General features: G+C 32.0%; 1 protein-coding gene across 1 annotated transcript in view; it reads right to left on the minus strand.

Annotated features, from left to right (window-relative positions):
* LOC142318139 (RING finger protein 207-like) overlaps positions 1-27,549 on the minus strand; it is a 152,090-nt gene that overhangs the window by 121,327 nt on the left and 3,214 nt on the right. Inside the window, exon 2 of the mRNA XM_075354679.1 lies at positions 22,592-22,740. Coding sequence (XP_075210794.1) covers positions 22,592-22,740 — 149 coding nt within the window. The remainder of the gene's footprint in view (positions 1-22,591; positions 22,741-27,549) is intronic.

Below are 27,549 nucleotides of genomic sequence, written 5' to 3' on the forward strand. Positions count from 1 at the left end.
CATTTCCTCCTTTTTTATTTGTAAAAATAAAAATTTTCACTTTTTTGTAACTCTTATTAAATGAATTTGCCTAATGCTCTATTGATAGTCAGTCTTGTTCCATCTTTCAAAGACTCAACATGTGTTTATTACAAATGTATAATTAATTAATACAATAATGTTATATATATATGAATTACAAGTTCAAAGATTAAAATAAAAATAATTTATATTATGAATGAAATAAAGACTTTTATTTATTTGAATGAACAAGCGAATAATAAAATATTTAGAATAATTAAAGCTAACATTAAAGCAAGGCGGCATGTTATTAAACATTTTTGGTCCTCCGGGCCAGATGTAGTCTGTAACTTTGAAAAATCATCATTTTTAGTCTTCCAGAATCACAGATATCTGAAATTTTCAAGTAATTACTTAATGTTCAAGTAATTATTACATTATTAATATGGGTCACAACAATTTTATCTACGCCATCATTACTTACGTAATATCTTTTTTAATTTATCATAACATTTAATTCACACTGTCTCATAATTTATTTAATATCATTTGATTCATTTCATATTTAATTTACTTTGTTAATAATCCACATTGTTAAATTAAGTTATTACTAATATTATAGATATGGAACAATTAATTAGACAAAGAGGGTTAGTAAAGGCCGCTATAACTAAGATTGGCACACTTACTCATAATTATGATCCTTCGCAAGGTGATATTCCCACCTTACAAATTAAAATAAGGAATCTTCTTGAATTGCAACACAAATACGCCATTCAATCAGAAATTGAATTGAAATATTTTGATGAGGTTTTAACTTCAGATCGTATACAAGTCAAAGAAGACTTGTGTACCATAGAATCCAAATTGCAACATTTAATAAATAATAGTCAAAAATCATCTAATCAAGAATTTAGTTTAAATACAACATTTAAACAAACACAACTGCAAATCTTTATTTAGAGGTAATGTGTTAGAGTGGCAGCATTATTTTAATATATAATTGCATTTCAAAATTCTGAGCGCATTTTAAGGACAGATTCTATAAGAGAATCTGTAGATACTTTATCCAAATTTATTCATGAAATTAATTTCCTTAAATGTGAATTCGCTTTAAGCAATGCAACTTTCTGTAAACACATATGAATTTATTGTTGTCCAATTTCTAACATCAAAATTGGATAACAATACCTCAAGATTAAGGAAGGAAAAGTCAAATTAATGGTTTCCCACCATTAAAGACTTTATCAAATCTCTTAATGAAAACTTTCACATGACAACTTCTAGAAAATCTTGATGCATTCTCTTCAAACATGCAAGTGAAAACAGAAAACGAAACGAAAGGACTGTGTCATAACAATTCAACCAAAGCTTTTAACAAACGCTTTACCTTGAATCAAAACAGGCAATTTAAAGGAAATAATGCCAGTTTTTATTCAAAATTTAAGTCTAAGCAATGTTTATTTTGTAATTTAAAGTATCGTTTACAACAATGTAAAGAATTTTTAAATTTGGCCATCATCAAGGAACGCAGACTTTTTGAGGAATAATAATTGTTTTATTTGTTTAAATAAAGGCCATTCTAGTAATGGGTGTTAGTCAAAAATTGATTTATGATTTGTACTAAAAAACGTAATTTACTTGTTCACATGGATAAAATTAATCATTCTAATTTAGACATCAATAAACCTATTATACCTAGTTCATTTAATAATCAGTCAAACGAAAATATACTTTTATCAACAGCCACATGTAACACGAATGATATATATGGTAATTACCATTAATGTAGAATCTTCTTAGATTCTAGTAACCAGGCAAATTTTTGCAAATATAAATTTGCCTGAAAATTAGGACTTAATTTCTGGCATAAATAACTCATCACAATCCAAATACAGTGTTACACTTACACTCTCAATATAAGAACTTTTCATTCAAAGTGCAATGTGCTGTTTTATCTGATATATCAGATGGCTTTCCATCAACCACATTTGACATTTCTAATTTTAATCTTCCTCGTAATATATTTCTAGCTGATCCCAAGTCTAACATAAAATAACACTGACATACTGATTGGAGCTCAACTCTATTTAAGTCTTATTTTGCCTGGGAAATTCATTCAAAATTCCAGATATCCTATTAAACAGGAAACTAAATTAGGATATATACTTAGTGGTTACCTTCCTAATAATCTTAAGGGCAACAATCTTAACACATCTTTTCTTGCTCGTAACACTCATAAAAATCTCTCAACTATACTTGAAAATTTCTGGAAAATTGAAGGAATCAATACTGATGCTTCAATTAATGAAACTTCTACATGTAAAAAACATTTTCAATTCAACACTACTCGAAATAATCAAGGCAAATTTGTCGTGTTATTACCAAGGAAAGATAATAACATTCAACTAGGAGATTCTTTTCTTAATGCTAAAAATAGATTCTTATCTTTAGAAAGAAAACTAATCAACAATGCCAACCTTAAAAAGAACTACTCCTCTTTCATTCAGAAATATTTAGAATTAGGTCACATGTCATTACTCAAGTTCAATGATTTGTTAATTAAATTGAATGTGTGCTATTTACCCCACCATCTAGTATTCACGTCTTCCAGTCTAACTACTAAAATTTGAACTGTCTTTGACGGTTCAGCTAAAACCATTAATGGCCTATACCTTAACGATACTTTATTAGTCTGATCTGTAGTCCAACAAAACCTATTTTCTATATTACTTAAAAATGAGAATGATTTTCCACAAGCCTCTAAGACCATTCAAAATGATTTTTATGTTGATGATCTCACATCACGTTCAGATAACTTAAACAATATTATTCAATTCAAAATTGGTATTTCCAAATTATTACAATATGGTTTTCCAATAATAGTATCGTTTCTTCCTCAGAACACAATTCTTCTATTCAAGAATAGAATTTACATACTTTAGGCGTTCTTTGAAATAATTTTTCGGACACGCTACTTTTCCAAATTACACATTCTAATGATTCTAAAAAACACACTAAAAGAAATATTCTGTTCATTATAGGAAGTGTGTTTGATCCTTTTAGGACCCATTGGTCCTATTGTTTTCTCACAAACATATTATTCAATTGTTGTGACAAGTAAATATTAATTGGAACGAAATATTACCAAACACATTACTAACACAATGGCTAAATTTATACAACCAGTTGCATTTGATTGAATCAATTAAAATAAATCGTTCCATCAACCTAACATTGATAGTACAATTAATTCTATTCAAATACATGGCTTCTCTAATGACTTTACAAAAGGCTATGGCTGTTGCATTTACAAACAAATTGTATACACCAACCATACAACTTCTAATTTACTTTGTTCTAAATCAAAATTAGCACCCTCAAAACAAATTACACTACCAAGACTTTAACTTTGTGGTTGTTTACTACTTAGTCATTTGTTATTAAAGGTAGTTACTGCCTTAAACAAACATTTTGGTGAGATATACTTATACAGATTCTACAAAGCATTACATTGGATTCATGGACAACCATCTAATTGGAAATTATTTGCCAGCAATAGAATTTTTGAGATTCAGAGAAGTACTTCAAATGCTAACTGGCATTATGTCAAATCCTCTGATAATCCAGTAGACTTGTTGTCTAGAGGTTCTACACAAAGTAAATTACTTGAAATGTCACTTGTTCAATTAATACATCAATCTTTACGTCAGAAATATTGGATTACAAATGATAAGAGAATTATTTCTTCTATCATTCGTAAATGTATGATATGCTTTTGATATAATGCAAAAAGCCAGGTACAACAGCTTTGTCAGTTACCATCTTCCAGAGATATTCCTTCCTGACCATACTCTACATGCGCAGTAGACTACAGCGGTCCGATTGTGATTCAACATGAGGAGCAGAGGCCTAAGATCTTAAGTAAATCTTATACAACAGCACTTTCATATGTCTACTAAAGCTATTCATTAGAATTAGTTTCTGATCTGACTTCATAGTCGTTTATTGCAGTATTTAAAAGATTTATATCATGTAGGAGTATTTCCACTCAAGTCTTTTCTGATAACGGTTCCAATTTCCATTGCATCAAAAATATACTTCATAATTTGTATTAATTTTTAAATTCAGAAAACCTAAAAACAGGCATTCAAGCATTCACAACTACACAAGGTATAACCTAGTCATTTAATCCACCTTCTACACCCCATTTTGGTGGTTTATGGGAAAGTGCAATCAAAAGCGTTAAATTTCACATGTGACATGTAACTGGACAAAAAATCCTTAATTTTCAGTAATTATATTCAATTTTAACACAAATTGAAGTCTGTCTCAACTCCCGTCCTATCTTCGCTATTTTAACAGATCATAAAGATCCAGAACCTCTATCTCCAGGACACTTTCTCATAGGATGTTCATTCATTTCATTGGCTCAACCCAATTAAAAAAAAAATAAAATTAATCGCTTAGGCCGTTGGCAATTACTCCAAAAATGTATACAATCTATCTGGAGACAAAGGTCTAAGGACTATTTACATTTTTTACAGCAACACAATAAATGGTGTTTTCTACCCCATAATCTGTGTGCTGGAGATTTAGTATTAGTTACCAACAAAATGGTCTACTAGGAAGACCTGTGCCTAAATTATGCCTCTTACCAATCTCAAATGATTGATTTAAATAATATGTTTTATTGATCTAATTATTTTAATACTACTGTTCTTGGAATTTTATTTGATTTATATTCTTATAATATGACTGTTAAGATGCTCATAAATATTGTATTAATATTTGTAATCTAATTTACATATTTATATTAATTTAATTATGATTTCACATCTATATTATACACTATATGATTATGTATTGATTTATATATTAGGTGCAATAGGAAACCAGTAATAATTTATTGATCTTGAGGATTAGGGTTCCCTAAATTTATTTATTATTTAAGATTAATGCGAATGTAATTTCAAATTATTATAGATTAAAATATTCAATTTTATTTATGCAATATGCTGATTATTATTATTATTATTATTCAAAATACTATTAGAGCTTTTCAGTTAATTCATTATACATTTATATGAGTACTATTAATATTTTATACCACAAAAGAATGTAAATACCATTTCAACTAAACATAAATATTAACAATTTAATTATATTATTGTTCATTTATTCACAATTAAACTTGTTTGTTATTCTGTTGAAATGTAACATTACGGATTATATCATATATGTAACTTATTATAACTGCAAAAATCATTTGTTTCATGTTATTGTTTGTAATAATTTCATTTACTATGTTACACTAAAAAAAAACAAATCATGATTTTTGACGGGCAATAATGTTATTAAGACTCAGGTTTCATTTCCTCCTTTTTTATTTGTAAAAAAATTTCACTTTTTTCTTACTCTTATTAAGTGAACTTGTTTAATGCTCTATTGTTAGTCAGTCTTGTTCCATCATTCAGACTCAACGTGTGTTTATTATAAATGTTTAATTTGTAATAATTATATGTATATAAGTATAATTAATTAATATAATAATGTTATATATATATGAATTACAAGTTCAAAGATTATAATAAAAATAAATTATACTACAAACAAAATAAAGACTTTTATTTATTTGACTGAACCAGTGAATAATAAAATATTTAGAATAATTAAACCTACTTGAGGTATTGAATAAAGTAGGCATCATATTATTCGACACCATAAATTGCAATTACCATAAAAATGACAAAATACACATTCTCAATAGATTTGAGTGTTAGAAGGATCAACTTGACTGAGACTGGCTGGAATCAAATGAGGTGCAGCATTTATACATGTTTGCGCAGACATTCCAGAATGTTTGAGATAAATCAGAACTTTTTGAAAAGCCACAAGAATGTCCAATATGGTGGATGTAAGACAGAGACAGAGAGAAATAGAGAGGCATTGATTCTGGTTTTGTCAATACAGCAAATCGGTGCTGCCAAATATCAATAAATTCACTTATTCTCGGTAATTTGTAAGGTTTGTAATTAAGGTCATAGTGTAGCTTTAGCATCAAAATACTCAAAATACATTATTATTGTATACACTCTTTGTTGCATGAGAGGGGGGACATGAAAATTAAGATTGAAAATTGGGTTGCAGATACTGAAAGGTTGAGAAACACTGATGTACAGCATTAACAAACACTTATTAAAATTGCAGTCACCAGAAAGAAAAAATATAAAGGCATTAAAAAAAAATTAATAAATTGTGCATTTTAGTCTATCAGATTTAAAAAAAAAAATAATATGCAATTGATTGTTGTTTTAGTGATTGAAGACACTTTCTTTTAATTAAACTTCATAGTTTGCGTAGAAAAATAATATCACATAATGAACAATTGTCCTATCATATCCACACTGTACTATAGTATAGCATTATCATACTCAAAACAAGCACATATTAGAATAACAAATGAGTGAAGGAGTAAAACCTAATCACAGAATGAAATACTTTAAATGTTTAGCTTCTTTATAAGTTTCTATTTTTTTCACAGGTATCAGAGTTAAAATGTAACATGGTTAAACTGCTCATGGATAATTGGGAGTTGACTGTATGTATATGCAATAAGGTAATAATATAATATGGTTATAATATATTAATAATAATTTAATTATGCTCAAAATAATTCTAAGCATAAATATATACAAGTACTGATATCTGATACATTTTTATAAGACAGTCTTCCTCAAACATTTTCTCATGGTTTATCAAACTGAAATTTTCTTTACATTTATACAGAATTATTCCAAACTGCATGGCAATCTCTCAGGAGATGATGATTCTATAGCCAAAAAAAAAGAATAAAGTTCATGAGAACATAGGTCAGAAAAAACCAATTTTCTCAAAATTAAATTCTCTACAAAAGTTAACTAGAAATTTTTATTTGTTTATTGGTAATTTAACATTTATTTCAAACTTAAAATGTGTATTTTCCAACAAAAGGTTTTTTTGTTTTACCCTGTTTTTCTTAAAACCTAAATGAGATATAGGTCTGGGAGAACTATTATTCAATTTCTTAGATCAAAAATCATAAGGAAGCATCAAATTTACCCTTCTATTGTACCATAAGAATTCTAGTACAGTCTAATTTCACAAACAGAACAGAAAGCAAGGCTAAATGTTTCACAAGCCGAAACTTACTAACAAACTGTTTTCTGACCTATGGTTATATGAACTTTTCTTGTTATTTTTGGCTACAAATCAACTCCCAAGAGATTGCTGAGCAATCTGAAACCACCTTGTATATTTAATTTAAAGATGATATAAAATTAAATATATTACAAAAATATTACATATATAAATTAAATAAAATTTCAATTTGATAAACATCAGAGTGTTTGAGGGAGCAGTCTTATAAAAATTGAAATTTTAAGCAAGCAGCACTCGCTTAAACTAGTACACAATTTTATTATTTTAGTATTTTTATTTTAAAATTTGTTTGCGAGTCACAGTGAAAGGTTTTGCTTGGATTTCAGTTACCCTGATGAAATGAGGTTGTACTGAAATTTTTAGGATGTTAATTAAGGGGAAAAATTAGTAATTTTTTATAGTTTTTGACAAAACTAATTTGAAAAATAAAATAAAATAGGTCCCAGAATTGTATCTACAGTAGTTTTTAATAAATCTGGGGTGAAAACCAACATACTGGGGTAAAAAATCCTGTTTTTTGTTTGTCTTCCAAACCATCAAATGCGAAACTTCGATCCACTTGGAAACACATCCTGGACTGCGCTGAACTGCATTAATAATAATTTCATCAATAACAGGTGTCGTGTTGGACAGATAGTTCATAGCTGGTATGGATACTAGCTAGTGCACCTGTTACCTGAAGATTGTGAAAAGTCGTTCTAATTGTTTTGGGATCTGGAACCCTGCAATTCAGAAAATGTTTTTCATATTCTACTGCAGTAGCTGTAGCATTACCATTACACACACCCAAAATGAATATCATATCAGCATATTCTTCTGTTGTAAACAAGTAAGGCATTAAGGTCAAAAATCATAAGAAATCACCAATTCTGTTCCTTAATTAATGTCCTAAAAATTCCAGTATAACCTCATTTCAAAGAGTTAAATCATGATGCTAAAATCATGAGTGAAATCTTTCACTAGCCTTAATGCAAACAAAGAATTTCAGGACAGATATTTATATCAACTTTTTCCATTATTTTCATGAGTAGAGTAGGTTATGAAAGTCCTGGGAGAACTTTGTAATACACCTGTGTGTGCGCACGTTTACATATATATCATCAATGAATTGTTCAACATTAAACTAGTGGATTTGAATAATGAGATAGAAAGGATTACAGCAAAATAAAATAGGTCTGAAACTTAAATGTGAAGATATGGATAAAAATAATTTAGTTGTATCAAATATTCCTTTAATTAAAACTTAGTTTAAATTTGTCTACTAATATTCATTTATTTTCTAGAAAATCTTTGTAAATTGATTTTAATTATTCTTCCAATTTTAACCAATTATTATAATAGTTAATTGTTATTTTTTGGACTTATTTTGTTTGTACACAGATAAATCAATTTAAAAATGTAAACAAAAAACATTAAAATTTTACGGTTCTTTTTCTGCATAATTTTCAAATGTGTTTCATTTATGTTACATTTAAATAACATTTTTTTTTTTTAATATGAACACATTTTCAGATATTAAATATAGAATTGTACATTAAACAGATATGTAACTTTTTTCTCCTTCCCTTTTCTGGAATCGCTCTTGGAGCACACCTCTGATAGGAGAAATTATACAGCCATCAGATGCCAGTATGCAGAGTCCCTGCGAACTCAGGCACTTCCTTGTCTTCCTGCGTGAAGACAACCCCCACACGATCAGGAGGCCCTCTAAGCACTCAGCTACGAGCCTGTCCGGTCCGGCACCCTCTAGCATTGAATTCCCTGTCGAGCTTCTCCGAGACATGTAATCTGTCATTCACTTTCTTAACACAGTCCTCTACAGCCTTCCATTCAAGGGATCCTCTCATGATAATTTTCTGAGTGTCTTCCAGATTAAACATGACCTCTGTGTCCATAGCTTCCAGCACCTCTTAGTTTTCACTCTCAAATCGTGTTCAACTAAAATAAACATGTAGTGGGGTCTCTTCCTCAGCACACATGGGACAAAGGTCCGAGTGGTCCAAACAGAATCTGTACAAGTAAACTCTATAGCATCCATGGCCCGCCAGGAACTGCATTAAAGAGTAACCAAGTGAGCCATGAGTCCTTCGGTACCAGCTTCTAATATCTCTGACAATGTGGTGTGTCCACTGCCCTTTTGTCCCCCCATCCCACCTACCTGCTTTGCCAGATTCCTAACAACTCCTCTTCAATATCAGCAGAAATTCTCCTCTTATTGGCAGGAGATAGCGGTCCCAATGCCCGGAGTCTCTTCCTTTGCTCAATCAGCAGGTCTTTAGGTAAAAGGCCAGCCAAGACCATGGCCGCCTCCTTAGAAACTGTATGATAAGCACAGATTATCAATATACAACACAGATTATAGTACAATATCATGCTGCATGCAACTCCTGCTAGTGGTAGTTCTCCGCAACTGGATCAGGCCAACACAGTTGGGTAGGAAGCCAGCAACCAACCTCATCATTTTCTCTGCTTTGGCAGCCGTCTTCATCGCATGTGTTTCAAACTGGAACCTCATGTCAACCCAGACTAAGAAGAATGTAATTGCAGTTCTGACTTCGATCAATCTTCCCTCCAAGGTGAGTCTCAGCATTGGGGGTCTTTTGGCGAAAGAAATTGCCAACAACTCTGTTTTATCAGGGGCAAGTGTGAGGCCCACCCTCACCATCTACTCTTTGATGGCTTTTTAAGCATCATATATGTTAATGGTAGCCTTGCAAACTGTGTCAACCTCCACCGCCAAGTGAGGTCATCCGTGTAACCCACCAATGTCATCCCCAGCGGAAGGGGGACACAGAAGACCCCATTATAAGACAACACCCAGAGAGTCAGTCCGAGAACCAACCCCTGCAGTACTCCTTTGTGTAGATTTTGCTCAATTTTTGTTCAATCTTTCCAGGCAGCAAACTAGCCTATGCTCAGCTAGATATGACTTGATCATCTGTCGTAGGTACAGTGGAATTCCGCACTAACAACCTCATTATAATGATGTGCAAAATACAGTTGAATGCATTTCTCACGTCCAGGGTGACAAGCATGCACATCGCCCTTCAGCTCCTCCTTGCAGCTCTCTCTGCAACCTGGCACACAGCGCCCACCGCATTAATGGTAAACCTCGCCTTCCTGAAGCCGTATTGGCTGGCAAAGAGTCCGCTAACCCTCTCCACACCCTCACACATTCTGCAGCACATACTCCAACACTTTCGCTAGAACATCTATCATGGCCAGTAGCCAGTACTAGGAGGGTACCACTGAGTCCCTCCCCGGTTTGAGTACTAACACCAGCCACTGGCATCTCCACCTGTGGGGGAATACCCCCTCTGCAAGGCAAACATTATATACCTCAAGAAATACATCCGGAGCGGCCTAGACCGCCACCCTTATCACCAAATTCAGCAACCCGTTTGGGCTTGACACCTTCCTCAGGAGAATGCATAACATTGCATCCAATAACTCCTCTTGTGTAAAAGGGGATGGAATCTCTCTATCATCTCTGTCGTCAGTCATTACCTTTTATCCACCTGCAAAAAGGCCATTCATTATGCCCCGTACTTCTTGAGCGTCCTGGGATTGAGACCCTGGGATTCATCCTCCTTTTCACCAATCTAGTCTGTGATCTGCCCCAAGGATCTGCATCTACCTCCACAATTAGCTCATTCCATGTTTTCCATTTTGCCTCTTGAATGCATGATGCAAGGTCCTTCTTGTATTGGGCCATACATATATCCCTCAGGACAGAGAAACAAGCATATTCATTTTTTTTCTAGCTGCTAGACGCACCCATCTCTTGTTGGCAATCTCCGACAACCACCGACAGATGGGAAGTTGCTCCTTACTAATATGTCTCCTAGGGAGTCTGCCACAGGCCATCTCTAATGAGGCCACTAGTCTGGTAACCTTCTCTTCTGCTGAGCCAGGGGTGCAAACCACTTAAGTCAAGCTCCTCTACGAAGGCAGCTGGGTCTAGGTCCCTAGTACTCCACCCAAAATATGGGAAGGCCATCCCCACTGTTTCCCTCCTCTGAGATCACAGTGACAATAGACTGGTGGTCACTTCCAGACAGACCTTCCCACACCCTTTACTCACAGACATGCAGGGCCAATTCAGAACTTACAAACGTAAGTTCGACCACAGATCCAGTGTGCCTCTCCTGAAAGTATTGATACCAACCTTGTTCAGGCAAACCAAATGCAAAATAGCAGCTGTATCTGCAAGGATACTTCCCCTGTTGTCTGTTGTCTCTGACCAAAGCAGTCAGTGCCTCCTCAAATCTTTCAACTGTAATATTCGATGACATATAACACGAATATAAGATGCCGCCGACTCTCGCCCGAATGAAGAGATGCACATCACATATGGACACAATATCACTAAGCCACAAAGCCAATCCCCCGTCCCTGGATAGCAGCCATCCAGGTCAAGGGCAGGTGTCATACGGCTCAGAGATGAGCACAATATCCACGCCCATCTCCAATGAGTATCCGCTCAGCAGGTCATATTTACCAGTCTAACATGATTCAGATTAATCTGGATGACCTTCATTTTTGTGTGGCTGTGCAATCGGTCCTCCCATGACTTTCCTCAATTGTCTCTTTTCCAGGTCCTCTACAGCATGAAGAAGCGCCCGTTCCATGCCCCTCGGTTACACAGGTCAAGCACCTTGCTGCCACCTTATAATCTATAGCCTTATGACCCTCAGCTCTGCAACTGAAACAAGAGCCCGACCTGTTTTCCTCTCGGCATCTGGCTGTATCGCCCGCCTCGAAGCACTTGAAACACCACAAGGGCTGCTCCACAGTTTCAACCCTGCATAACACCATGCTGAACTTTATGCGACTTCTGTACTATGTGCCTAGCTAAGGAGGTCGGCAGTCTGCAATCTTCATCTCTCCATAACCAGGTCGCATCATAATTCGTAAATCATAAGGTAGCTCAAGGCCAGCCATCTCCCCAAGCCCCTTTACTACATCCACCGCCTGCATATCACCCTTTAGATCGTATATGCAGAGAGCAACAGTTCTGGTTATTGACTATACGGTGCCATCCTTGATGGCAGCCTGCTTAAACATCCCAGTGTTAACCCAACCTCCTCCTTAACTGTAACCTCCATATGTTGTCCACATTTACATGTGGATAGTATCTCTGTTGTGCCTGCAATGCCAACATCCGATCTCAAAGTTTTAAGTAAGTCCGCATATGACTTAGACTTTAGAATAAGTGTATCCATCCTTTGCATTTGTTCTGCCAGTGGTTCACCCCACCAGACAGGGGGAGTTCTACCACTCAAGACGATGACATAGTAATTACACCCCGCCCTCCTGGTTTCACACTACAGTATTTTTCTTATGTATACTGTAGTCTTCTTTCTGTAGATCAGCTTGAATGTCATCAAGGTTCCCTCCATTGTTCTTACTAACTTTCTGAAATGTGTCAACCAGCATCTGGGTAATCATTCTCACTACTGGAATCTACAAAGACCTTGTGAAAAACATTCCTAATCAGTACCTGTTCTCCCAACTCTTCAACAATAAGTGTTACCTCCATGGCTGCCGACAATACATACCCTACTACTAGTCTCGGAATGCTCATCATACATGCTGCCTGAGAATGCCTCATCACCAAGGTGTCCATCAGTCTTCCCTCAGTAATCTCTTTGAAGTCCATAACTGCTACTATGTTCTTTGGGGTGTCACTCTTACCTGGCATTTTTGTGCATATGTTATGGGTAGGCCTTCCTGGGCCAATTCCTTTTAATAAAGTCAGCCATATCCTCCACCCTGACACTATTGTCCAATCCATCTAGTATCGGACACCCGATATCAGTAGTTGCATCGACCATTTGCTTCTTCTTAGTAGCTCCGGCTGAACCAGTCTCCATAAGTCTTTCACAGTAGCAGTGTACTCCGTATTAATTTCCTTTAGACTTCTTTTAACATTTTTATCCATGTTTTTTCTGAGTTCTTTGGCTAGCTTTTCAAGCCACCAGACCAACATTTCCATGTCAAGAGGTATGTCCTCCTCCTTGGTGGAGGGTTGCCTTACCTTCAGCCATTTGACTCCCTTCCTGCCCTCCACAGTAGCTCTGGGGGGCAAGCCCTCCACCAACGGGTCAGATGTTACAGTGTCGGTGGCAACCGGGATGGGCAGATCCTCCATTGCCTCCTGTCTCAACGTCGTAGGCTCAGGGGCAAATTCCAGTTCTTCTGCCAGCTTCCCTTCCATTATTATGGAGGGGCTGGTGAGATAAACAAAAATAAAATAAATTAAATATCAATAATGTAGCTTGAGTAGTCAAGCTACTAATTAATCAAGCTATCGCTTAAACCGATAATGTCAGTAAATAATATAAAATTATAATTAATACTGAGAAATAATATTCTATTTAATAATATCTCACGAGATAATATAAGATAATATTATTAAGTATTGTCCAATAACTAATAAAAAAGACAATGTTATTGATAGATAACAAAACCTTCAGTCCTCGATGAAAATAGCAAAAATAGCCTCTACTGCCAGAAGCAATAAAGCCAATCTCATAAAAGACAGAATAAAAAGTTAAGTCCGTTAATCGATAATCAAAAAATTTACAAGACACTTCCGTTAAAATTCCACCAATCAATCCCAATCGTCTGTACCAAAAAATTCATCAAAAACAACCAAAAATGATAAAATCGCAGAGCAAACAAAATACAAATCCACACTGTGTGAGTTCATTCACTCAAATCAAACAGATATGTAACTAGGGGCTAGCCAAAACTAAAGGAATACTTCCAGATTTATAGGGCCATGAAGTAGGATTAAGAATTGCTTAACCGCTGATACTCCAATCATCAATATACATAGACATGTCAGCATTCAATATGATAAAAAAAATTGAACTAGAGCAAGAAAAAACAAGGTTCTTCAAACAGCACCCACACCTTCACCAACAACCAGAGACAGCAAAAAGACAGACGTAGTAAGACGACACAAAATATAAGGGCATATTTCACTTACAATATCCAATCCTGTAATCTCCTATCTGCAAGTAAGTGATAGGGGACATCACTCCCACCAAAAGCTCTACCTCAGTTGAAATGAGTACATTTTCATATCATTTTGCTACCGAAAAATAACAACCAATCGATGTTTGACATTCTTTCTTCTCAGTCCACAGATATCATAGCCACTAATGCAACTAAGTAGTAGCATGTTCTTTGAATATAGCTGCTGCATTGCTTGGTCTTTCTGGTGAGTCCCCCTCATAATACATAGACAGCGCTATAGTAGAATCAACAAAAATCAATTCATGAGTTGCAGAAATATAAAACATTTGATTTTTGTCAACCATATTAACAATAGTCAATAATGAGATGGTACAATAATATATGTTAGCTCCCAATAATAATAAGTAACTCAACAGACAATAAATATTTTTCACTTATTTAAGATTTGGACTAATATAGTAGTTAAATGCTTGCCTTAAAAGGTTATCAGATAAGAGGCTAGGATGTAACATTTAATTTTATCTAATGGTTCCTTCATTCGTTCAATTATGCTTCAATCACATTTGTTGTAAAATACTTTACTGCTATTCAACCAAATATCCCAGCCAAGTGAACCACCAATCCAAACACGGGAAGTACCTGCCTGTAGCTTTTTATTAAATAAAACAATGCTCTTTAGATAGATTAAGATATTTAATCCTGAAGACTTTGATAATCATACAATACAATCACTTACAAAAAGTTATGAATACACATATGACTATAACTATAACATTTGTGCATGATCTAACGTGAGACACTAGTCCTACCTGAAAATTAGTATAGCCATTCTCAATAACAAGCATTCCACGCCCATCTTCCTAAGGAAGTGAAGGGTCAAGTTGTTTCCCATTGCCTTGTTTTTACTGAGTTGAATAAACTGATGCGTATCAGCATTCCAAGCCCACTAAAATTTAGGTGTTCAGCCCTATATATGACAATTTCTCTCTTTTCACCAGAGACTGAATGAACATCATTAAAATCAAAAAAGTTTTTTTCTGAGTAGTGCTTCTTTAAAACTTATTAAAAAAATTAATGTTTAGCATCATTTGTTAATTTTATAAATATTTATTAACTCCAGATTTTATACGCTTTATCAATAATTTCGGCTATATTAACTGAATAAACCATATTTTGTGAAGTGAAATGAGAATACATGATATCAAATTTTATTTGATCTTAAAGTCACTTAATTCAAAAACCACATAAAATAAATACTATATCCTTGGATAATAAATAATATGTAAATATTATTGGTGGTGTTGTTAAAAGTCAGGAATTATGAATTAAGTGATGTTATAGACCTACATATATCAGGAAAGAAACAAATCGATTAATGAAACATTCATTCATTTTTATTTAACAACTTAATGGATTCGTTTATTTCATTAATGTTATAAATATATGACCCAAATAGAACTTTGAGTCATCCTTTTTACTAAATTAAGAAAGTAACCAAAGGAATACTCCAATAAATAACAAAAACACTAATAAATAAATCAGTATGAATGATTTCATAGTTTTCAACATTACTTCAGGTAATATTTGGCAATCATTAACTGAAATATATAAATTTTAATTAATCAATTAAATAAGTCTTATATGTTAATTAATAAAATTATAATAAATAAATAAAGGAAAATAAAACAAATAGATTATATTTTTAAAATGAATACAATGACGTATAACTTTACCAAAACGAAAAACACAGCAAAACATGCAAGAAAACCTTGACAAGAATATGCTTGACTCCAATCATTATCTATCTGACCAATCACGCTAAAACACAAAAAAAATAAAATAAATAATAATTAAAATAATATAAAAGTAGCAAAAAAATAAGCTAATAGAAAATAAATACAAATAATAAAGTTTAATAAAAAATAAAATTGGAACAAATTCCTGGTTTTCTTAAGAAATAAGGTATTAAAACACAACATAAACTTTATCTTTTACAAAAGAAATTTATACCATTTATACAAAAAACTTAAAAGATTTTAATGTAGTAGCAAATAATCATTATCACCCAGTTACTAAATAACACAACTACTTCAAAAGTAAATGAAAATAAGATTCAACATTTTCAGTTACAACTATACGTTTTCATCTGCCATTTTTATCATATCTTTATTCACAAAACCAATCAGCTTTAATTGGAATAAATATACCAACAATGATTTAAGTAAATTTGTTAGTTGTAAGAGATACTGGGTAGATATGGAGTTCCACATTAGAAATGGAAATGCATTTAAAAAAATGTAACTTTTTAAAACAGAACAAGAATTGTAACACAAAACTACATTACTTTAATAATCAGAATAAAGGTTAAAATTTTCATAATAAGGCTACTCAATTAATTTATTTGAAGAGCAGTCCATAAATTAATTATTTTTAATTGAACAGTTTTATTCACAAACAAATTGCTATGACAAAAATTTACTTTGTTTTCTTTGCAAAGTCTAGCTGAATACGATACTTACATGGAAAGGGTGCTATATATCATATTAACTGAAAAAAAAGAACTGCAATGAATTTTAAAAGAGAATATTGTGAAAAAATTTAAATAGCTGCCTCAAATGTTATTGTAAATGATTTTGATTTCAACTGTTATAGGTAAATAAAAACTATCTTATAATTATGTTGATATTAACTTACCAGTTAAAGGTAAGTTAAAATATCTAATTTACTAGATAACTTACCAGCTTTATTGCTCATGCAGCAGCATAGCTGTAAAGGGAAAGCATAGTGATCGGCTAAAATTTTGGTTATCAGGGTTTTTGCAAATGTCAATGTTTCAAGACCCATTTAGTCAAAAAAATACAAAACAGTTACGGAAATTTCATCCATGTATACATGTAAATCAATCTGTATTTTAATTAATATTTCAAAACTGGCCAAACATAAATTCTTAGAAAATAACAAAAATTTGTTATATGTGGAACAAGGATGTCATTAAATTTTGGACAAGATTAAAAACTAGGAGTAATTTTTATATTTTCAATTTATGACGTTTTGTATAGCAGTCATAAAAAATTGAGATTATTATAATGAAAGTACTTAGGAATAAGTTTTAATTCAATCAGGCTTAGGGAAGGGACGATATTCAATGTTACCTCTAAACAGTCTTTGTCCCATATTTTGAAAACTTGATCAAAATTTGGTATAACTGTTTAGCTACCTATATATATATATATAGGTATTATTATTATTATAGGTATATATTCAGAAAGTAAGGAACGTTTTGGAATTTTAAAAAACCAAGTACAAGAAAAACTTTTTATTATAGATATGTGAAAGAGGGACTAAAATACTACTTTTCAACATAATCACCATACAAATTCAGGCACTTATCATAGCGGTGGACAAGCTTTGAAATTCCTGTGTCATAGAATTCTGCCGCCTGTGATCTCAACCACTTAGTGACGCACCCATCTTGCACAAAATTTGTGGTAGCCTAGCTTCTGTGAAACAATAAAGTCCGTGAAACTTGTGGGAAACATAGAGAAAGCTCAGTTATTGTGAAACGGCGGTTTTCACGAATCTTTTCGTCAACTTTGGAGACCAGATCGTCAGTCACAATGCTCGGACGTCTACTCTTCTCTTTATCGTGAACGTTTGTTCGGCCATATTTAAACTGAATGCACCACTTCCTGACAGAACTTTCCCTCATTACGTTGTTCCCGTACACTTCACACAGTTCCCGATGAATTTCTATTGGTTTTAAGTTTTTTGCCAACAAAAAACGAATCACAGACCGCACCTCACAACTGGCGGGATTTTCGATTGCAGCACACATTTTAAATTCGTATATAAAAAAAACAGGCAGTGCGGAGATGATCCGGTTGTCACGGCTGGACGCTGACTGAGGTGCCGAGCACGAGCACACCAATATATACCCGATTGGCGTGCGCCTGGCGGCGTCAGGTGGAAACGTTCCTTACTTTCTGAATAGCTCTCGTATATATAAATTTATTTCCCACCTTTGGCCAGATTTCTGATTCTCAGACAAGGGAGCATCATGTATGATTAAGGGCAAAACTTATGTGTGAAAACAGTCATGAATTTGTCAGAGTAAACCATTTTTATTTCATTATTCATTAAGCCATTATTACATTTTTATAGGCCTACCTAAAAATTTAAATCACCCTAAAAAGTAAAAATAATGGCTTTTCAATTCTATAAATTTTTACTTCTTGAAGAGAATTGGATCATCCCTCTTCATGCAATATATTTAAAAAAAAATGGAAATAAGCTTCTGTTGTGTTTCTACATCTCAAGCAAATATTCGATCAGGAAAGACAATCTCTCTGTGTCAACACAGAGAGATTATATGCTAGAGCAGGGGTGGCCAACAAGTCGATCGCGAGGTCAATTGTGGTCGATCACAATGTCTGGGGTGGAATTCTGTGTACTATGGACTTTGAAACGATTGTAAAGGCCAAAATTTTCTAGCAATAGTTTAATGCATTCTGGGAATTTGCCAAGGTCATAAATTCCTAGAATTCTGACAGCCTGACACTATGATCTCGACTCACCCAGCACAATACATTTTAACTTACGTGTTACACTTGTCACCGGACACAACAGTTACGACTCGACTCATCGAAGAACACAGTCAGTTAGCTTGAATATTTGGTAGTGTCTTACGGTAGCTTCTTTACTTTTGTATTAACAGTATTATTATTAATCAATATTATTTATCCTCGGTGACCACATTCAGTTTCAATTTTTCTTCTGTTTAAAATCTAAGTACCTTTTCTTTGTTTTAAATTAAATTGCTTTTCTTACCTATCTATTTACTTGATAAGTGAACATTCTCAGCAACAGATCTCTAAACTGCGGTCATTACACTGAGAGAAAAATAAGGGACAGTATTACAAATATAATAACAATAATTCTATTTAAATTAAGTTATTATTTCTTTCAATGTAATGGAGATAATTGCAGCAGTTCATGAGTTTTTGAATCTTCTAGGAAAATATTTAATTCAATATTTATTCTTTAAATTGTCATATTTCTTTGCATTCTAGTATATCCATGGACATGAGTAGTAAACTGAAAAAAGCGAAAACTTATCACTTCAATGAAGAATGGGAATCGATTACTTTTTTACAATGGTGAATGATAAATGTTGTTTAATATGCCTTACCTCGGTAGCCATAGCTAAAAAGGGTACTCTGGAGAGATATTTTTTAGCTTTACATAACAAGTATCAAACAGATTATCCACCAAATTCTGAACTGAGAAAACAAAGTTAGGGATCTTAAAACTCAATTAACAAATCAACAAAGCGTTTTTTAAAAAGCCAAGGTTGAAGTCACAAGCAGTAACTACTGCATCATTCAAAGTAGCTATCTCTTAGAAAAAAAATTGTAAGCCATTTTCCGACTGAATTTGTAAAGGAAACTTTTTTGGAAATGTCAGATTCACTTTTTAATGATTTTAAGAACAAGAGTGAAATTGTTGCTGCAATTCAAGATCTACAATTGTCTTGAAACACAGAGATGCGACAAATTGAAAGGATGAGTGGGAATGTAAAACAGCAGTTATATAATGATATTAATAGATGTTCTTGTTTTTCCCTTCAGTGTGATGAATAGGCAGATATAAGTGATACAGCACAATTACTTGTTTTCGTTCGTATGGTTTTTAAGGACTTCAGATCTAAAGAAGAATTGTTGGGTATGATTTCTTTGAAGGAAAGGACTAGAGGTGTAGACATATTCAAAGGCTTTAAAAACTTGCTCAATGATTTGAAAGTACCACTTCTTAAATTAGTCTCAATAACAATGGATGGCACAGCTGCCATGATAGGTTGCAGAAATGGCATAATAGCCCTATGTCAAAATGAAGATGAATTCCCAGCCTTTTTGAGCTATCACTGCATAATTCACCAGCAAGTGTTAGCTAGCAAGAGACTAAACACAAAAGAGGTAATGGACATAGCATTTAAAATTGTTAATTCAATTCGAGGAAGTTCCCTCAAACGGCGTCTCTTCCAACTGCAGCTCAATGAAGGCCAACCTGAATTATTACTACATACCGATGTCAGATGGCTAAACAGAGGTAAATTTCTGCAGCGATTTCGTGATTTATTGTCTGAAATTATAGATTTTCTTCACGAACAAGATGGAAACTATGAAAATTTAAATGATGAAACTTGGCTTAGTGACTTAGCATTTCTTACCAATTTTACTTCAATATTAAGTCATTTAAATTTAGAATTACAAGGTAAAAATAAAATAGTAATTGATATGATCAGCTGCATAGATGCATATAAAACAAAATTTATTTTGCTAATAGAAGATCTGCAATAAAATAATCTGAATCATTTTCCAAATATGGCAAATAACCTACAAAAACATAAAAATATTAATTGTAAGATTGATAAATACGTCGCGGAAATCCAAAAAGTAATTGAAGATTTTGAGGTAAGATTCCAAGATTTGAAAAAATTAAAGAAATTGTGGAATTTATATCTTTTCCTTTTAAAAAAGATTTAAATGTCAAACGCATTAGCAAAAAAATTTCAGACATATTTCATATGGATCAAAGGACATTAGAAGATGAAATTATAATTTTACAAACTGACTTAATCTTACAAACCAAAAAATTTGAAGAAGATTTTTGGAAATATGTCAACCGAGAAAAATATCCCAGTATCACCAAATGTAGCGAATATATCTATTCTTGTTTCGGATCTACATACCTATGCGAATTGGCACCTTCATACTTAAAGCTAACAAAGACTAAAAAATGCTCTGTCCTGACCGATTCCCATACTGAAGACTCATTATCATTATTATTATCTTTGTCAGGATATACACCTAATTATGATTCCTTGGTTAGAGACATGCAAACTCAGTCTTCCCATTAATGTTAAGGCAACAAAGTAAATTCTAAATCTGTCTTTATCTGAAGCTACTTAGAATTAATAAATAATGTTAATAATCATTCATGTTCTTTTAATTCCCCTGGATGTGAGTTTTTTTGCCCTTTAAATAATTATTATTGTTGTTTTTTATGTAGATACATAAGCCATATATCTGTATTTTTCAGTACAAGGTGTACTCAGCGAGCTATTAATAGATTAGCAAAAAGTAAGTCATATTATTCTTTCATTATAAATTTTCCTGGCCCAAAAAAACGCAAAAGTGAAATATTGAAATCAAATTATCAGCCATACTGTGCATTTTTATAACAACTTTTTCATATTTACGAACAATTAGTACTACAACTTATACATTGCAGTTGATAAAAAAATTAAATTGCATTTCAAGTCAGTAAAAATCTATTTTGAAAAAGTGTCGGAAAATCAAATTTTTTAAGAATCGCAAGTAATGCTGCTATCAAAAGTTGGGTCTAGAAATTTATTTTCTTCATGAGCCTATATCTCGAAACCTTAATAAGTGATTTAAAAAATAATATATTTTACTTATCTACCCATACCTCGCTGGAATGCACCTTATACTGAAACAGTGTATAAACATAGTATGCATTTCACATCCCTTCTTCCCCCTTAGACTACGCCTATGACAACAAGTCGATCACGACACACTTTTAAGATAAAAAGTCAATTTTATATACAGAAACGTTGGCCACCCCTGTCCTAGAGAGAGACATAACCCACCTTTGCACTTCCACCCATAAGTTTGGATTTCTATTTTTTTTTCTTTGTCAATTGTGTTTAATTACGACTTATATTTAATACAATAAGATGCTTAGTTTGATTTAGATTGTTGTCTGACTTTAATTATTTTTCTTATATTTACCAAACTCCATTGTATAAGTTTTAAACTTGTTAACAGTCAGCAGCAAATTAAGATTTACTGGTTGTTCAGTTGTTTTTAATTTGAGACAGCGTTTAAAAATTGATATTTAAAGAAGGAAAACTGTATTAGTTTTTACTTTTAAGGTAATTTTATTTTTAACTTTATATTATATAAAAAAAAAAAAAAAAAAAAAAAAAAAAAAAAAAAATAGTAAAATAAGATAATAAGTATTTAATTTACAATATGTTGAACTAATAGCCTGGAATAGTATTTATAAACAATATAAATTTTTTATGAAAGTAATGATTTAATATGTTTAAACAAGAATTAAAAACACTTTGTATTAAAAATATATTGTTTTAATTAAAAATGTATCACGAGTTTATCAGGCTACAATTAAAAGTGTAGACAAGAGTACAACAGAAATTTCAGTAAAAGAAAACCTCTCTGAACAACAAAGTTACACACAAACTATGTTGAGTGGTTGAGAATTGTATCTACATATAAATGAACAACACTAATTAATCCATAAATAATATTACTATTGTTGATAAGTAAAATTAAAATAAGTATACACTATTTTAAAAACATACCACAGGTACTACAGAAGAACATAGAAGCTCGATCACGTTTATCACAGTTGGCACAAGGAGGATTCTCTGCATTAGCTATTTCTATCAGCTGTCGCATGAGAAGGTCAGAAGGAGGGACTGTGACTCCATCTTTCAGCAATGTTTGATGACTAAAACAAAAGTAAAATGGTAACAGCAAAATTTATCCCTTATTACTTTCACTCTTACAGCAAAAACAAACTTATTACAGTATGAAATAGAATTTCTATAATTGACAAGTAGTTTAAGACTGAGCCTGATCTAAGAATTTTAAGTGTGTTTATATGCACTGAGATAGATAAAGATGCTTTAGACTGAAACAGTTTTTGTTAACATTTATTAAAATGTTATTTATTAAGATGTTTCATAATTATTTGTGTAATGGTAGCGCTGAGTGAAATAATAATAAATTAAATATATGGCACCACCTCTGTAATGATTGAGAGTAATCTACGATGAGTTGTGTTTATCCTAATGGATAAGTTTTATTTATCTTTTCATTTAATTTTTATCAGATGTTACTTATAAGCCAACCACATTCAGCAGGGATCAAAAATTGAATGACTTTTATAAACTACACTATCTGAATACACAGTAGTGACTGGGCAAAACTATAATATCAATTAATGTGGTTTTGTTAATCAAACAGGTACAAACGTGACTTGATTTGTTAAAAGTTATTGACTTTTTTGTTATGTCATTGAAATAATAATTCTTCACTTTAAATTATTACTTTTTTGAGGATGCATTTTATAAACAAACTAAGGGTAGAGTTAATAAAACACATAACGACCAGTCTTCCTATGAGACTAATATTATCAATGAAAAGACTAACAACACTAACACTATAATACCGGTATAAAATAATACACTAATAAAAATTTCAACCCACACCTCATTGAAAAAAATAGAAATATTTTTTGCTGCTACTGAACATTTTAAACTGTAAAGTGTAAATTTTAACCTTACAATTTACAATATTGTCAAGAGATTAGTTATCTTCAGATAGCTAGATAAATATGTATTAAAAATTTTTTAAAAATATCTTTTTGACATGTTTAATACACACATTTTTGTTTGTTTGTTTAGGGAAAGATTAAAAAAATGGTAAACTATTAATAAATAAATTGATAATGGAATACAAATATATAACATAACATCATACATGATGATGTTGTGCTCACATAAAATCGTAGCATCACACATGCTGATATTGTGCTTTTACTTCCGTTATTTACATACTCTTACACTCAAGTAAAAATGATTTCATAACAAAATCAGTTGATAACAATATTAATTAAATCATCACCAATTAGGTACATAATTTTACCTATTGCCTCATCAGACTGATATTTCACTAGTTAATGGCAATATGAACAACAATTTAAAACTCATAACAGATAACTGTCAACACATATATAGTGTATAAAAATCACAAACAGTTCTATCATCTTCTAGTTTTTGTAATTCTAAAAATGTTTTATAATGTTGATAGATATAAGATATAAATTTTTAACACAAAGGAGTGCTAGCACCAAAGAAAATAATGGTTTTCTTGTTCACAATAATAAAATTCTCCAGTTAGATATCAGCTTTCCACAGGATCTTAAATCCCACACAGAATTTTTACACAAGGAACACTGGAGAGAAACACACACAGAAACTTTTCTGCAGACATAATTAGTAACTCTCACCTTTGGCTAGATTGGCTGTGACTCTCAAGGAGAGGCATAACAATTGAAGTGCCTCGCATATAATTGTAATTCTTTAGAACATAACTTGAAATTTTAATATATTGACTAAATTTCAAAAGTTCTTAATTAGAATGGGTTCTATCCCTACATAAATATTAAATCTATACTGGGTAGGAACTATGTGGTATATGGAACTTCCATACACCACATACCACACAACTTCCTGGAAAAAATCTTTATAAAATCAAAACTGATGCATTTCAAAATATTGCTTGAATAAACAGTACATAAAAAAATTATGTGCAGGTAAAATTGAGAATCTCTTCCTATTTTTGAAGTCTGTTAAAAAAAACAAAGATGTTAATTTATCAATCTTTACTGATCTTCACATTAATTTGGTGATGAAAATATCAAAATCTCAACTTAACAAAATCATTATTCTTGGGATTCTTGTTCAAACTGTCACAAAAAATATTAATTAATTGATCTTTAAAATCATACATTATTTTCAGTTTTATATAAGTTATCTCAACTAAATATTTTTTACATTAATTTTGTTTTTTTTCTGAAATATGCTTGAATAAATGAATCTTCTAAAAAACCAATGAATAAATACAGATAAATTAACTATAAGTATAATTCTTAATGGAAAAAGGGTTTCTAAAAGTGAAGGATAAGCAAACTAGGGATCTTATCTTATAATGAAAAGGAATGGAGACTTCACAGGGGAATTAAGTACCATGCAATGAGTTAATTGAAAATAAATAATTCACACAGTTAAATGAATTTAGTCAACAACCTTGGATCACAAAGAAATCAATTACAAACCAATAGTATATGACTACTTTCTTAATTTTAAAATACTTTCTTACTTAAAATTTGTTTGCATTCTGTACATTATTTATATGTTGTGACAATTATTTTATCAGTTACCACAATATTGTATGGTAATTATTATCTGTTGTATTATATTATGTATGTATTATATTGTGGATACTTCAAAAAGTTATAACAAGTTCTCGGGATGTACATATAGTCAAAAGCATGGAAACCCTTACAAACATTAAAACTGTTCCAAAACGAATAGTGAAAATTTCAGTATAAAATATCGGTCAACTACTTCATCTTTTGATGAGAAATAGAATTTTAATCCCTTCTTGGAAGGTGGTCCAGAGACTGTAACTCAAATATTTTAAATGGAAACACCCTTTGTGAGATAAATCATTTTAAAGGTCTCTTTAAGGAAAGAAAAATGGTATACATAAAACATTGGTGAGACACATACGTGATACCCAGTCAAAGTAAATGTATGGACAGATATTGCTGGTGGATGATTGATAGGGTTTATATTTATTGATAGAAATTTAGATGCAGTGAAACATGAGGCTTTAATTCTGACCATATCATTCCAAACATACAAAACATTGTTGGTCCCAACTTTCTAAACAGGTTTCAACAAAATGGTGCCCTGCCTCATTTTAGTCTTCAGGTACGTGAAATTTTAAATGCATTTAAAATTTAATGCATCCTGGAAAGATGGACTGCCCGAAGGGATCAAATAGAATGACCAGTGAGATGACCCAACTTGTCACTATCTGATTACTTTCTATGGGGCCACTTAAAAAGTATTATTTATCATCATAAGTCCCAAGATATAGATGATTTACAAAATAAAAATTGGGAATTAGCACAAAATATCACTAAGGAATCATTGAATAATGCAGTATCATCCTTTTACAACCAATTGACATACTGTCAAACAACAACAGGACATTTCAAACATTTATTAAAATGAATGTAAATAAATAAGCAAACATTATGCTTAATAAATAATCTTTTTTAAATAGATTTATTCAATAACATCCATTTAATCAAATTTTTTAATTTGTGATATCAAGTTCCTTAAATTATCAATGTTAATTTTTTCAAAATCTAAAATTTATTTTGCTGCCATTTTGGGTACACACATCGTACCAACTTTTAATTTATACCAATTTTCTTGTCTTAAAAAGATCTTTAAAATAATGTATCACCCAAATGGTGTTACCAATTAAAGGCCGCCCCCGCTCCCAAGAAGGGGATGACATTCTATTTCTTATCAAAAGGTAAATTAGCTGACTGATACCTTATCCTGAAAGTTATAGTATTCTATCTGGAATGGTTTTAAAGTTGTTGAGGGGTTTCCATACTTTTGACTTACTGTAACTGGGACTAAAGTTGCATTCATTATTATTATTATTATATCTTCTAAACCTTTGGTGACAGAAGCTTGAACTTCAAAACAAAAGATAATTATAACATTCTATGAAATCCCAATCTAGGTTTATAGTTCAAACTCTTATGCAGTGAAGATAGATAAAAGGGTGGATTTCATAATTCCTTTATATTTTACAATACAATTATGAGAGAAAACAGAGCTGACTCTGAAATTTTAACAACAGATAAAAAAAAATTTGGGCTTTCCATTTAACCAACCCAAAAAGTAACGCAAGATAAGCATGAATCCCTCATTCCCATGGGTATGTCTAAAACTTTGAACAAAAATTAAAAATATAGTAGACACAAGCAAAAAAATTCTACAAAAATCTATTTATTCTTTCAATAGTTCTTATGCTTCCCTTACTCTTCTTGAGCTTCAAATGACAAAGATGTTCAAAAGAGAAAGTTTAAAATGGATTATTTGCCCATGAAATGAATATACTTAACTACAACATACGTATACTTAATGTAATGTAATTCTTTGCAATTATAATGCTGTAACGTCAAAAAAGTTGATGAGAAACAACTAAATAAAATCATCGAATTCAGAATTACAGCAATAACAGTAGTCTGCAACTACAGTTATTATAAGACTGTACTTTTTTTTATCAATGCACATCCATAATTTTTTTTTTAATTATTTGGGCTCTGGTTGGAGAAATCATCTTCCTAACACCAGTTTGCCACAGTTTTGATTATTAAGAAAAACTTTCCACGGGAAAGGGATTTGGTAAACTTATGAATAAATTCAATTTTAATCAGAGGCGGTTCCTCTATTCCTTGAATAAATACTATATGAATCTTGTCAGCCAACACCATGCCTTCATCTGTGATTAAGGCATGAATGATACCCTTTAGTATCTTGTAGGGCAGCTGCATGTCCTTGTTTAGGTTCAGTGGGTGGTAACTCTGTGGGACCATCCAGACTTTGTTTTCTATCTAAGAGTTCCCAAACTAATGTCCAAGTCATTATCAGATACATCCAAG

This window comes from Lycorma delicatula, chromosome 1 (assembly GCF_047948215.1).
Source record: "Lycorma delicatula isolate Av1 chromosome 1, ASM4794821v1, whole genome shotgun sequence".
NCBI classification, from domain to species: Eukaryota; Metazoa; Arthropoda; class Insecta; order Hemiptera; family Fulgoridae; genus Lycorma; species Lycorma delicatula.